The sequence below is a fragment of the Phaethon aethereus genome (assembly GCF_964289735.1).
Source record: "Phaethon aethereus genome assembly, chromosome: 1".
NCBI classification, from domain to species: domain Eukaryota; kingdom Metazoa; phylum Chordata; class Aves; order Phaethontiformes; family Phaethontidae; genus Phaethon; species Phaethon aethereus.
In genome coordinates, this window is record NC_138575.1 from 161,743,744 (window position 1) to 161,757,618 (window position 13,875).

The 13,875-nt window shown below is 38.1% G+C and overlaps 1 protein-coding gene across 3 annotated transcripts in view; it reads left to right on the forward strand.

Moving 5' to 3' along the window:
- DOCK9 (dedicator of cytokinesis 9) overlaps window positions 1-13,875 on the forward strand; it is a gene marked incomplete at its 5' end in the record, with an annotated part of 129,939 nt that overhangs the window by 8,385 nt on the left and 107,679 nt on the right. Inside the window, one exon of one of the 3 annotated variants that reach the window (XM_082000819.1) lies at window positions 9,355-9,516. The exons of the other annotated variants lie outside the window; for them this stretch is intronic. Coding sequence (XP_081856945.1) covers window positions 9,355-9,516 — 162 coding nt within the window. Of the gene's footprint in view, window positions 1-9,354; window positions 9,517-13,875 lie in introns of those variants that run through there. 3 annotated transcript variants of the gene reach the window in all.

Consider the following 13,875-nt stretch of genomic DNA (forward strand, 5'->3'; position numbering starts at 1 on the left):
CAGACTGGAGTGCTTGTTGGTGTCAGTATAAATTGAGGCCTTACCTGAAGTTCTAGTTTTAAGCCTCTGGGCCCAGGCCAAGCTTTGGTTTGGGGCCCTCTCTGAATAAAAAGGCCCATTCCCATTAAAGGACCAGCTAGAATTTCTTTCTGCTCACCGGCTGGAGGAAAGGATGTTGGGTAGCTTAAGAAGGAAATTTGTTATTCAGCCTCTGGAATTGTTGTGACAAAAAAGAATGTGAAAGTTCTGGATCATTTTTGTATCTTGAGACAATGAAGAGGAAGAAATAAATCAGTTAAGGGTGAACATTGTCTGAAAAATCTGATTCACGGGATTTCTGTGGAAAGATTAAATGTAAAGTAGATCTTGTTATGTACAATATTGTCAATGCCAGTAGTTCTGGAAGAAATGTCAACCTTATAATTCTGAGCAAATCAAGCAAACATCATTCAGACTGGCTTTTTTCTTTCTCCTAACTGCTTTTGTAGTACTTTCGAGAAGTTTCTTTTAGTGATGATTTTAGGAAAGAATACTAGAAATCAAAAAATATGGGACAGTAAATCAACAGAACTGTTCACTTTTCAAATTGATACCTCAGTCCTCTGAATTTGTTTGAAATTTTTAGGGATGAATGAGTTTGTGCATAAACAATGTTACAGTCCCTACAAGTTGAAATCAAATAGTCCCTTTTGGAGTTTCTTCTACTAGGAAACATAGCTGTTTATGCAGTGGGACTATCAAGTGACCTTACATAAAACTAACTAAACAACCCAAATATGCTTAAAAACATAACCCTCCCCTAAACGCAAAGGAAACAAGAAAAACAACTCCAGGCCCCCTCGAAACCATTAAAAAAAAAGAAAAAAGTAAAAATTTATGTTTAGCCACACAAAAGTTGAGGGGGAGTAATGCTGATCCAGAGCTGCTAGAATACAGGGAAGCCTGTAATACAGATCCATCAGTGTAAATAAATAATCCTTAGCTGCTGCTTTGTGTACTTCTGGGTGCTTTTTGATACTTAGGTGTAGCCATTGACTTAAAAAGAGATAGCATGTTGACAGATACTGATATAGGTTTGGAAATTTGAGGTGCAGATTAAACTGCTTTTAGTACTACCAGGTCCTCTGTGGATGGGAAGGAGTTGTTTGGTGAATTCACAGATAAGATGGGGTGTATGTTTTTACTACTGTAAAATTAACCCCCCAACAAAGAGTGACTATATGTTATACTCAGAATGGATAATGCTTGTATAATTTTAAGTCGAGAAAGCATTTAAATATCTGGTTACATCAGGGCAGGATGTAATATATTGCAAGTTTTGTGTTATCATAAGTGAAATGTACTTGATTTCAGGGGCCTGGAATCTGATGTACTTGAGTTTGTAGACATTTAATTTGGTTTCAGCTTGCAAGTCCAGAGCATCCACTGCCTCTGGATGCTTGTGCTTTGACATTGAGATATGAGCTTGCTATCTTACAGGTTACCCAAGGCACAGCTGCCCTTCATATGCTGAAGGGAGTACTGCAACATACATGAATAAGAAAAATAGAAGCGCCGCAGAAAGACTGGAGTGTTTTCAGTGGGAGAGGCAAAGGCTAGTAAGATAGCTCTCTGTCTCATTTTAACAGGTTTGTGAAGAAATCAAAAGTCAAATGGCAATGCTAGCTAGCATTGTGGATATTAACATATATAAAAGAGGCTTTGGTTTTAAAGTGATGGAGAGGTAGTGTGGTGGGTTGATCCTGGCTGGGTGCCAGGTGCCCACCAAAGCCGCTCTATCACTGCCCTCCTCAGCTGAACAGGAGAGAGAAAGTATTACAAAAGGCTCATGGGTCGAGGTAAGGACAGGCAGAGATCATTCACCAACTACCATCATGGGCAAAACAGACTTGACTTGGGGAAAATTAATTTATTGCAAATCAAATCAGAGTAGGATAATGAGAAATAAACCCAAATCTTAAAAAACCTTCCCCCCACCCCTCCCTTTTTCCCAGGCTCAACTTCACTCCCAATTTTTCTCTACCTCTTCCCCCTGAGCGGCGCAGGGGTATGGGGAATGGGGTTGTGGTCAGTTCATCACACGTTGTCTCTGCCGCTCCTTCCTTCTCAGGGGGAGGTCTCCTTACACTCTTCCCCGGCTCCAGCAGTGATGATGACAAGTGGTATTTCAGACCTCTTTCTGCCAGGCATATCTGCACCCACTTGCACTGGCAGTAACGACTGTGTAGTGTAATGTCATCTGATGTAGTAGGTAGTAGCTGAAAAATCATGGTAGTATGTTTGCCTTTAAGAATGTTCAGGGAGACTTCACTCTTACTGTTTGCTAGTCCAAGAGGGATTTTAAATTCACGTTGGACCTCAAACGTCAGTGAGTTTAAAAAGAGCATTCAGGTTAATGAAGAGATGACACACATCATAATTATTTGAAGGATGCTGTTCTAGTTTCCTTCAGAAATTGTCTTGGGATTCTTGCTTGCCAGGCTTGTTACCACCTTGGAGTTATTTGCCTGGTATTCTGTATGGCCTTAGATGGCCCAGTAATGTTGTGTATTAATTTCTTCCCAGCCAGAGTGTACAGCATGATCCAGTAAGTTTTTCCTCACATGAAATACGAGGTTTCTAAGAGGAAAAAAAAAAAAAATCCTGCTGTACGCAGTCTTGCTGGTACAGTTGAAGGAACAATACTTCCAGCATAATATTTTGGCAGCTAATGATCTGCCAGAGGGGAAGCTGGAACTTGTTCCTGGCTGAACCAGGAACAAAGGGAAGGAGAAAGACCTGAATCTGAATAATCTCCACAAAGGGATTAAAAGTATAAAAGGATGTATGAGCCCTGAAGTCTCTGCTACTCTCTGCTGAACACAGTAAAGTTGCTCAAAAACTGGGTTTTAACATTTGTATGTTTTTTTCCTAGTCAGCTATCCTGTTGACCATTATTTATTCTGGCATGGTTTCATCAGTGTTTCTGAAAATAATATCCTATAATTAGTGACTTGTTCTGTAGCTCTTTAATAATAATAATTTCTGTTGTGCTTATCTTATCAGTTCTTTAAGAGCCCAGAATAATCACTTAAACTTCAGAAAGCTGAAACTTATGTGACCACTAGATGGCGTCCAGTGAGCATATTTCAATACTAGAAATGCTGTGTTACGGCTTGAAATATAAAACAGTTAAAAGGGCTAGGTGTTTTGTGTCTCACGCTTAAGAATAAATGTTCATTTGTTGAGTTTAGATTGACTTGGACAATGTTGTAAAGGTCTTTGGGTTATTCTTGGTATGTCCATCCTCAAGGCGTAGTTGAGTTAAATTTGAACTTAAGGCTTTACTGGCAACTCCCAGTGGTTATCTGTGGATGAAAATGTGTTGTTTTTCATGTAAGAATGGATTTGTGAGAAGACTGACCTTTCTGCAGCTCTCAACTATGTGACCTAAAACTATTCGCTAAGAAATTTAGCGTTTTGTAACTAGAAGGGTTTTAAATTTGTGTCCATCTCTCCATGGATGCAAGATTAAAATCTCTGCAATAGCATTTTTTGTGTTACATTATTTATGCCTCCTTCCTACTTCTCTAAACATATAAAAGACGTAATAGACACAAGCATTCCCTTGTTTGTCAATTAAAATAAACTTGTGATATTAGCCAGCTATGATAGCTTCCATGACTAGATAGGACAGAACTAAATTGTGTGCAAATCTCTTCTTAGAGCCTTGCTGGGTGTGCAGATTCTTGGTCAAAATTACTTGGGAATCCAAGCATGCTATTCTTAAGACTACCTCCTGGAGTAATCGTACCGGCTGTCTTCTGAAGGATGGAGTTCCCTTGGACTTTTTCTCTTTCTCTGTGGTTAGTGTGCAGCTACCCAGCATAATGCCATAGAATTATGGAAAAGGTTGAAAGGAAAATCTCTGCAAGTCACCTAGTACAATCCCCTGCTCAAAACAGGTCTGGTTAGAGCAGGTTGCTCAGAGGCTATGCCAATCTGGTGTTAATGTCCACAAAGATGGAAATGCTTTAACTCCAGTACTTGACAATGCTCATGGTTAAAAAAAAAAATTCTTTTATGCAAATGGAATATTCTGTCTCTGTTGCCTGTTGTCCTATGACTGAACCTTCAAGAAGAGGCTCTATCCTCTATCTACCTTCCCGTTAGGTAGTTGCAAACAGCAATAAGATCTCCCTTTAGCCTTCACTTATCGCTGAAATGTCCAAGGTTTCTTAGATTTTTTTTTTTTTGATACATCATATGCTGCAGTCCCTAAAACATCATGATAGCCCTCCATTAGACTTAGTCCAATATGTCAATATCTTTCTTGTACTGAGAAGCCTGCTCAGCATGTTCAGCTTGCTGTTCAACAGGATATCATCCTTATTATCCACTCATTCAGACCACGTTTGCCTACTTTGTCTACAAGGATGCTATGGGAGACTGTGTCAGAAGCCTTGTTTTACTAACATTCAATGTCTAGTGCTATCTCTGTGTCCACAGAAGCCAGCCATCTCATCGCAGAAGGCAAACAGGTTGGTCAGGCATAATTTGTCCTTGGTAAATCCACGTTGTCTACTTGGAACTACCCTCTCATTTTTACATGTCTGGAAATAGCTTCCAGGAGGGTTTGTGTCATAATTTTCCTGGAGACTGGAGTGAATCTGACCAGCCTGTTGTTCCCTGTATGCTCCTTCTTGCCATTCTGGAAAGCGGATATGAGGGTTACTAAAAATAGCCCATATTCAGGCAGACACTCCGCACTAGTTTTGACGAATCAGGTGCTTAAGACTTTTATTGTTGAGACAAAGTAAAAGTCACTGTTGTGGCCACAAAGCAGCTTTTGGCACAGTTCTTTCTTTCTGAAGAAACATGAGTTCTTGAAGAGAATTACCTGACAAAGCTCTTCTATGAAATTTGCATGAAGCAGTCATTGCAGAAACAATCCTTGCAGCAGGAACCAGAACGTGAATTTCTTTCTTCCTCTCCTCTAGGAACATTCCTAGTAAGTATGACCTGTTGTACATACACTTCTTTTCCCTCTTGCAGGGCTATTGGATCTTCAGTTCTTTCCTGCAGCATAGCTTTATCGGGCAGAAGTGGGTATGTTGGCTTTGATATACTATCATCTGTTGTTAAGGCACTCCAAAGAGTGATAAGTGGTGTTGGGTTTAATCTCTTTGGGCTGAGGAGGCTTTAGGCCCACATCTCTTGCATTCTGAGCCAATATACAGGGAGCTGCCAGATGGAAGGTAGTACTCCACCTACAGATACTGTCATGTTTTGTGAAAAGCTGAGTTCAGTCAGGATGTGTTAAGATCTCTAAGGAACCAGATGTTCACTCCTGTCAAGTTATCAGTTTGGGCATGTTAAATGTCAAGGACAACTTTGTAGGTAAAAATGTAAGTACCGATGTCTAAAGTTTTAAGAGATTGAAGATATTTTTGTGGCTCTTATGCCAGGACTTAGATGCTTGAATCCTGCCTGAATTATGTTCTCTTGCAGATATGGGCCTGTGACTTTATGAAATGCTTTGCCATAGTGATGGCATGTCTGAAGATAGAATGTCCGTGTTGTTTTGTAGTAACACATTTGATTGGAATGTCTCCCTAGTTTGATCTGTATTCTCTCAACTGTTCAATTTCCGTCTAGGAGCCTCTAATAAGTTCTTATTTTGTTAACGAGATTTTTATCTGTAGATTTTAAATCAACCCAGGTAATTATTTCCTAAAGACTTCTACCTTTGTACTAACCAATGTCAAACTGAAACTTGTAAACATTGGTTAGAACTCTCTGATGTCTAGCACCCATGTTTACTTTGTACCTGTATGATTATGCTTGCTGGAACTCATTTGGTTGCCAGAGGGTTGCTTAACATGTTGATCTGAAGTCCTTCAGTTCCCAAGTGAAAAATGATTATTAGGCATTTACTGTGATTCAAGGAGGACTGGTGGTTAGACCCTTAAAGCAATTGTGTAACTGTACTGTTAAACAGTTCCCAGGAATTTTTTGGAGAGGAGCTAGAGCTTCTTCTTTATTACCTGTCCAAGAGAGCATGTCTCAGAAAGATACGATTGTGAACAACTTGGAGCTAACACAAGTAATTAATCTTTTTGTGTTTGGGAATGTCATAGTGCAGTCAGTACAGCCATCCATACAGATTCAACATAGTGTATAGCAATGAGGAGCTTGTTGCCTCCCATATAAACAGGCGATTTGCCATAGGGATGTAATATTTGCAACATATACTAACTCACATAACTTTATAAGTCTGCATGCTTTCTGGTGCAGACCTTTGTCACAAACCAAGAGAAGACAGACATTAGTGATGTCTCCTCTACAACCTTCCTTTCTTCCCCTCCACTCTTCCTTATGGGAGGGGACCTTCAACCTTCTTTCCCTTTCCTTAAGGAAGGAGACCTTTTCATAACCGTAGCTCAGCTAAAGTCAGTTTGCAACATCTAGCGTGCTGCTCATATGGTGTACAGTTCGGGCTTGTTCATATGTTGATTTTTTTTGTTCTGTTTTTTACCATTGGATTAAGACTTCTACCTACCTTAGGCTGTCCTTTAGCTCTCTTCAGCTGGTAGAGGAAGTTCTGTCAGACCTTTACAAGAATTGTTCCAGCCTCCTGTTTCACTTTGAGATGTAATACTGTAATGGATAATATTATGTTGTGTCACATTTCTGCCTGGATGTTCACTGCTTGTACAGCGTGGTTGCTCATTACAACTGCAGGAATCTCCTTAGTAGAAGCTGGAAACTTCCACTGTGCACCAAGTTAATGTCTTAGGAAAGTTTGCTTGTTGGCAGTCTGCTTTACATTGCGCACTATTCAGATTTCTTGTAATACTAATATCTAAGCCTCTGGTCAAGCTCCTCCTCCCTGCTGTTTCTTCCCACCCCTTGCATGCCCATATTTATTTCCCTTTCAAGCTCTATTTAGAATGCTTCTTATGTCATTGTTAGTACCACTATGTTGATTCAAGTCAGTTTCAGTTGCCTTTTCTAAAATAGTGTAGAAACATGATGCTAAATTTATTCAAGATATAGTTGGAATTAAATTTACTCTTAATTGGTTTTGAATTAGAACACATCCCAGGGTCACTTCCAACCTGCATTAGTCTAAGATTCTGTCATCTGTTTGTCTTTCCAAATGAAATCTTTTTGTCTTCCTGTTTCTCCACATCCTACCTACTGCTTTAACAATGAGGTCATTTTCTAGGCATTTGAAGGAACTATCTACTGCATGATGATTTTCTTAAGTCATGAGATACTTTTTCTACTTTTTGCTGAAATTGCATGGAACAACCCTGTAAACAGTGCTTTCTTTTAATGAACTCTTAACTTGATAGCACTTTTGGAAGCTGAACTTTGTCAGGTCTCTGTAATCCTACATTCCAGATGGGAATGAACTGGGTATCTGCACCAGAAACGGTTAACTTGTGTATTTTTGGGAGGTGCCTTCCATGGTAATACCCATGACTTTTTTCCTCATGCGTTTGCAGCGTTGTCTTTATCCAACCTCAGTGAATGGAACAGAGCATTTCCCTCACTGTCCTACTTCTTGATTTTGAACAGGATAGGGTCAGCAGAGAGAAGGTTGCAGAGACATTGCTGTGCAAGGTTCATGGTTATGTGTGATGTATCTTTGCCCTTCAGAATAGAATTTATGCCAAATTCTTGACCCGTACCTTCTTACTCCCCCCCCACAAGCTATTCCTTATTAACAAAACTGCCTTAACACAATTTTATTTCTTACAATATGTGGAATGTGCTAACTGCTGCCTTTGAGAATATGGGACTGGCAGGAACTACTTGGATCACTGTCAAATATTGATTTTTATTTTTTTTTAAATCAATGTGTCTGCATGTTATTATGGTGTATCTAGGTTAGAAACACAATGCGAAACATCCTGAACTGTATTAACTAGCCAGATGTTAGGCAAAAATGTGAATAAATCTTAAATATTTCCTCTGAATATCTCATTATAGCATGCAGGTATTTCCTTGAGATAAGTTAATTTGTATGGGGGCAAATCTGTAGCTGATACCATTAATCTGTTTATTCCCTCCTTTAATGCTTCACTTAAGTCCTTTTAATTTAGCTTGTTTTAACTCCATTGCAACAATTTTGGGTTTGTAAGTTTGCTCTTTCATCTCGTTTTGCAGTTTGGTAAGTAAATAAGTAAATACATCTCAGTGCTTTCAGTTTAGCAGAAATATAAAGCTAATCTGCAATCTCTGACAGGGTGATTGGTACTGTTCCAGTATGGATTGAGACAATTACTTTTTACAAATTCCTTGCCTTTAAAAGTAGTTTAAAAAATGTAACACTTCTGAGTGTCAGTTAAAGATATTTGCATACTTGCATGACAGATATCAGTGCAGTATGTGAAGTAGAATCCTGTAGTGATAAATTCAATCAATACAGGTGTAATTTACTATAAACCCAAGAAATTTATGTATTTTAAATTTCATTCTCTATTTTTATTTTAGATGTGGATGTTCATCTGAACTAGATAGTCAGTTGGGTTTGTGGTTTTTTTGTTTTTTGGGTTTGTTTTTTTTTTTAATGACTATTGGCTGTTTGCAGTGAAGGACTAGATAAAGTCAGTTTCTGGCAGGTGGGATCACTTTACATGTGAAGAATAGAGGAAAAAGTAAAGACAGCCTTCACCTCCTGTGTGGTTTGCCTGAACTGATAACAGCATACTGATAACATACAGATTTGATTGAACTACGTTTATGTAACACTGTTTTTACCATAGTAGTGATTTAAGAATTTCCCCCTTGTATTTTGCATTTCTTATTTTGAAGTTTTCTGGTTTTAACATTAAAAAGCACATATAGGTCAAGCAAAGAAATGTTTGCCAGTACGAACTCTGTGCTGAGCATTCTGGGAGAGTGCTTTCTTGCAGCAGATGAGGATTCTTTGTGGCTGGCAGCAGAAACTGCAGCAGTATCTTTGCAGTTTCCTTTCAGCCTTTATTATGTTCTAAGGATCTCTAAAATACAGGAGCACTTTCCCTGCCCCTCTGGAATATCTTTTCATCTCTGTTGCGGAGTACAGCACATGCTGAAAGCCTCGTACCTTCTACAGTTGAGATATCCTTTGCTTTTCATCACCCTCTGATTTTTGTCTTCTACAGCTGAATTTTTGGCAGTGTTTGGCTTAAGTAAATAGGATTACACTTCAGTAGCTGATGGTTTCTAGTCGAGGAACATACTGAATGTCGGATGCAATGAAGATTGTGCAAAGAAATATTTCTGCGAAGCACAGGAAAATTATTCGAGTCGAGCAAAGGAAGAAGACATTCTGCAAATGCAATCAGGGCTGCTAGAAATGCAAAATTCAACAGATCTGGAATGGGTTGCACTACAAGTGTGGTTCTCTTTAAAGGCATTCGTACAGTTTTTGAGAGAAACTGTGGTTATATTTGCAAACAGCAAGGGGAAAACAATGCCCTTGAATACACAGCATTCAGCTTGCCAAATGAAGATTCAGGAATATTGATTCATTCTTCCCTGGTAAATACAACTTGTTTCATTAATGTTTTTTATCTGCTAGGAGAAAACTAAACTAAAACCAGGATACCATGTTTATTTAACATCTGCTATGTATAGATAAGAATATACCTTGTCCTGATACTGTAGGATGGTAGTGCATGTATGTGACATGTAATACATGTGTGCATGTGCATGCAGCTATAGTGTTAAAGCTCAGGATTCATATTCAGTATATCATTTAGACTTGTATTGATAGGTCTGAAGAATTTGCACTTCATAAACAGGATTGTTATAGAAGACTGGTTGCTGTTAGATCTTTCTAAACATACTCTTGGAATGTATTTGGCACTTCAACTGAAGAACAACAGATGATTATGTTATTTAGAAAAACTAAGGAATGCATTGTTGGGAAATCAGTAACCCAGGATTTAAGGTTTATTTTTTTCAGATGGATTCGAGTACATTTTTTTCTTTTTTTTTTCTCTGAAACTATTCTGTTCCTGTTTAACTTACTGAAAGGGATACAGGAGCATTCTAGAAGGAAAAAAATGGTTAAAGGGAATAAGAACTGTTTTCTGAACCTGCTTTGCTCTCAGAGGCTTTTTTAGGTGTTGCCTGATGCAAAGAAAACAGGCTTTAAAGTGAGACTGTCTTCTTTGTACCCCCAGGCTAATGACGCATTTGCGCGTCAGATGTATTGCATTTAGGCTTGAGGGGGTGGAATTGCAATAGCTAATGTGCCCTGCTTGCTTCAAAATTGGGCTAGTTAAGGATTTAAATATTTATTTTAAATAATTTGGGGTTACTTGTTAAATTGCTTTGTCACTGGCTGGATAGTTGGAATAAGAGGGGTGTGGTACACTGAAATAACTGGACAGATTTTGACAAGCTTGTAGTGCCTGCTGGCATACCCACAGTGTGCAATTCCCATTATAGAAAGCCCTTAGAAATTTCACAAAGCTTTGTTGTCTTTGTGCTGTTCAGGTCCTTTCTTGCCGAACTCAAATATAAGAAAAAATGTGTGTGTGTGTGTATGTATCTGTACATGTATAAATATATGCACACCCACCCACATAGATATATTTATATACATGAATACATACACATAAGCTTCCAGGAAAGAATACAGAATAATCTGTACTGTCTTCAGATGCTTAAAATAACTTACAGTATGTGTATTACCCTTCATGGTAGTATTGCATTTTATAAATTCTTAATATGGTTTGATATTAACAATAAAATGGCTTCCATGGCTTCCTCTAGGTATTAGAAGCCGTTTTACACTGTTAGCCATTTTTAAGTTAGCCTCATACAGATGGTTATTAGACATTTGTTGAACTCTGGACAATGAATACTTTCAATTACTTTTGTACTCCATTGAATTGAAGACCTAACACCTTTACTGGCCTTAAATTCTACGTATAGTTAGATGAGTGAATGAAGAAATACTTTCTTTAAACGTAATATGAATTATTACAACTTGGAGGTTGCAGTGAAAAAAAATTTTTTTTTTTTTTCCTCCTTCTTTGTTTCATATGGTATTGTTCCAGGAGTAATCTCTTTTTCCTTTAGCCCTACAGAATTTATTTGAAAACTGGCAAAATTAAGCACAAATTATGCTTAGTTTTCTGTTTACAAGGGAAGTTCCACATCTGTAATTTTGGTGGTGTGTTTCCTGTGTTGTGTGTTGTTCCCCCCCCCCCCCCAAATTTCTAGATGCTTTTAAATTATGATACTGGGTTTTCTGGATGTTCCTGTAGGGCTTTGTCAGCTTGGTTTAACTGGAAGTAGTGGGTCAAGATAAGTTTCTTCCTGGGATAAATACCTGATGGCTAGCATGGAAGAGTGTGCAGAACGGAGGGATCAGAATGACTTCCTGCTCATTATACTGGACTAGCGTAGTCTGTAAGAAAAAAAGTCAGAATTTACAAGAAAAAAAAATGGGAATTCATTAAAAGGTCACACTCTTGATAGTCAGAGCTGGCACTGTCTATCACTTTGAGACGTTTGAGGCTGGGGAGTAGTTGCTACTGATTTACCCCTGAAGAGTGGAAAGCAGGATTCTCTGAAGAGTGGGAAAGATACTGCAGTCCTGGCAACAATGAGAAGTGATTGTATGAAACTTGTCTAGGTATATACAGAGAACTCTTAAATTACATGATTTTTGTACTCTTTGCTATAAAAGCTAATTTGGCCAGTTCTTCCTGCTGTGAAGGGTGGCTCACAGGAGGAGAAATTACTTTGCTTCTCACTGAGAAGCCGTGCAGGGAGGTGAAGACTGCAGGGATCCTCTTCCTCTGAAGAGAAGCTGTATGGCCAAGAGCAAAGGAGAGCGGCAGTGTGCCACTTCCCTGCATTTTCTTTTATTTTGGTGGGTGTTGCAACAGATGCAAGCGTGGGTTTATGGCTTCACCTGTTTGTTTGTCTGTACTGTAACACACATTTGAGCTGCAATTTCTTACCTCTGCCTTTTTGGCTTTACCTGCTATCTGATCTATTTAGCTGTTTTGAAGCCAATATCTCCTGATATAGAGCTGTTATAGAGCAGAACACCAGTTAATTTCAGGGAGTCCTTTAATGGAAGAACATGTTGATCCTCTTGCAAACCCAGTGGTGAATATCTGTGAAAATTTCCTGTGAACAGAAAGCTCTTGGGAAGCAGTTGTCCATGAAGGAATAAGGAAGCAGTAGTCATTGATTTAGCATACGTTTTTCTTATTTACCTGTAATGCAGAGCTCAGGATCTAAAGTCTTACTAAATCTAATTAAAGTTTTAGCTTAATCAGGTCTGCTCTTTTGCATGAAGGAAATAAAAGATAAAATGAAGCCTGGGTGAGAATTGTCTTCCCAGGAGTACAGTTTATTTCTATCCATCTGATGTCATTCAAACTTGCAATGAAAATGCTATTTCTTATCTTTGGGATAGGAACATTTCTAGCCTGCCTCATACACTTTACCTTGCTAGAACACAGGGTCTCCTACGTTCGTTAGGTCCACATGGGTAAAAACGAATATTTTATTAAAAGATTATAAATTTAGTTTGAGATGCTATTGGAAGTTGCATCAAAATTAATGAAAACATGTTTTCCCCAAATGTCCACCTAAGGCATATTTGTTTTCTTCAGATATTGAGAAAACATTCTAATTTGCTAAGCTTTGTAGTAAGTTGAAGGATACAGTTTCAAAATATTAGCTTGTATGCTCCAACTACATTACTTAGTTCGTTTTGATTTTCCTATGATTTTTTTAAAAATCCATTCTCAGCATGACATTACATGTTATTTCTGCTGTGTTGCAGTGTCTTAGATTTAGGAGTTGTTTTTTTTTTAATGGCTATTATTTTTGTATTCAAATGCCATTTTATTGGTAATCATTGTATAACCAATGACTATTTAAGAGTGAAGTATTACTGTACAGTTTAGGGCCTAAACAGCTGTTTCAGATGGTAGACAAAGATGGAAAATGAACAAAGGAGAATGGTGTGGTGACAATAAAACTACTGAGATGTTAAAAGTTTGGGTTTTGCTAATAAGCCAGTTGAAATACTGAGTGAAGGAAGAGCCTAGGTGAGTGAAATAGCAAGGCTGATGGAGGAGCTAGAAACTTCTAAAGTGAGACAGACTGGGCTGAAGGATATTAACTTTTTTTCTTTATTTATATTTATCTGAAAATTGCAGAAAGCAACATGCTTTTTTCCCATGCTTGAAATGTTTTTGCTCAGTTTGCTTCTTATGGCATATTCAGCACTGCTGTTTCTCTCATTAAACTTTAGAACCTTGTGGTTTGGTAAAGCTACTTCAGGTAGTTTAGTAGCTGTAGCATGTGCAAGATGTGGCCTAATAATTTTAAGTAGTCTTTTATTAAGTTTGATGTGGGAAATTGAGTAACTGTTACTTAATTTGTGCTTACACAGTTTCCAAGAAGATATAGAGGGTATTTTGAAATAATGTATGCCCTGTTTTTAATAGGATAGATCTAGGTATTTGCTGGAAACAGAACCACCAACCTTATATTTTAGTAACTTCTGTTTGTTAGTCCATGTAACCTGTTGACTTGACACTAACACCATCATTAGGTGTGACTGCTCTTTCTGAGCTGCTCCTGAGTAATGTGGTTTATAAATAAATGGTGACATCTTTAAGATATACCAGAGTCTGTGCATGTGGGAAGATTGATTAATGACAGCACTGAGTTATGCCATTCTGGAAATAACTCCACAGTAGACATCCAAGTTGCAAGTATTTTGATTGCAGAATAATTTTAAATGATAGGGGTATGATTTTCAAAGACGCCTCTTTTCTTGATTTAACATGCGATGGGTTTAAAGTAAACCTTAAAACAATTATTTATTAAAAGGGCTTATATTAAGGCCCATCCTTG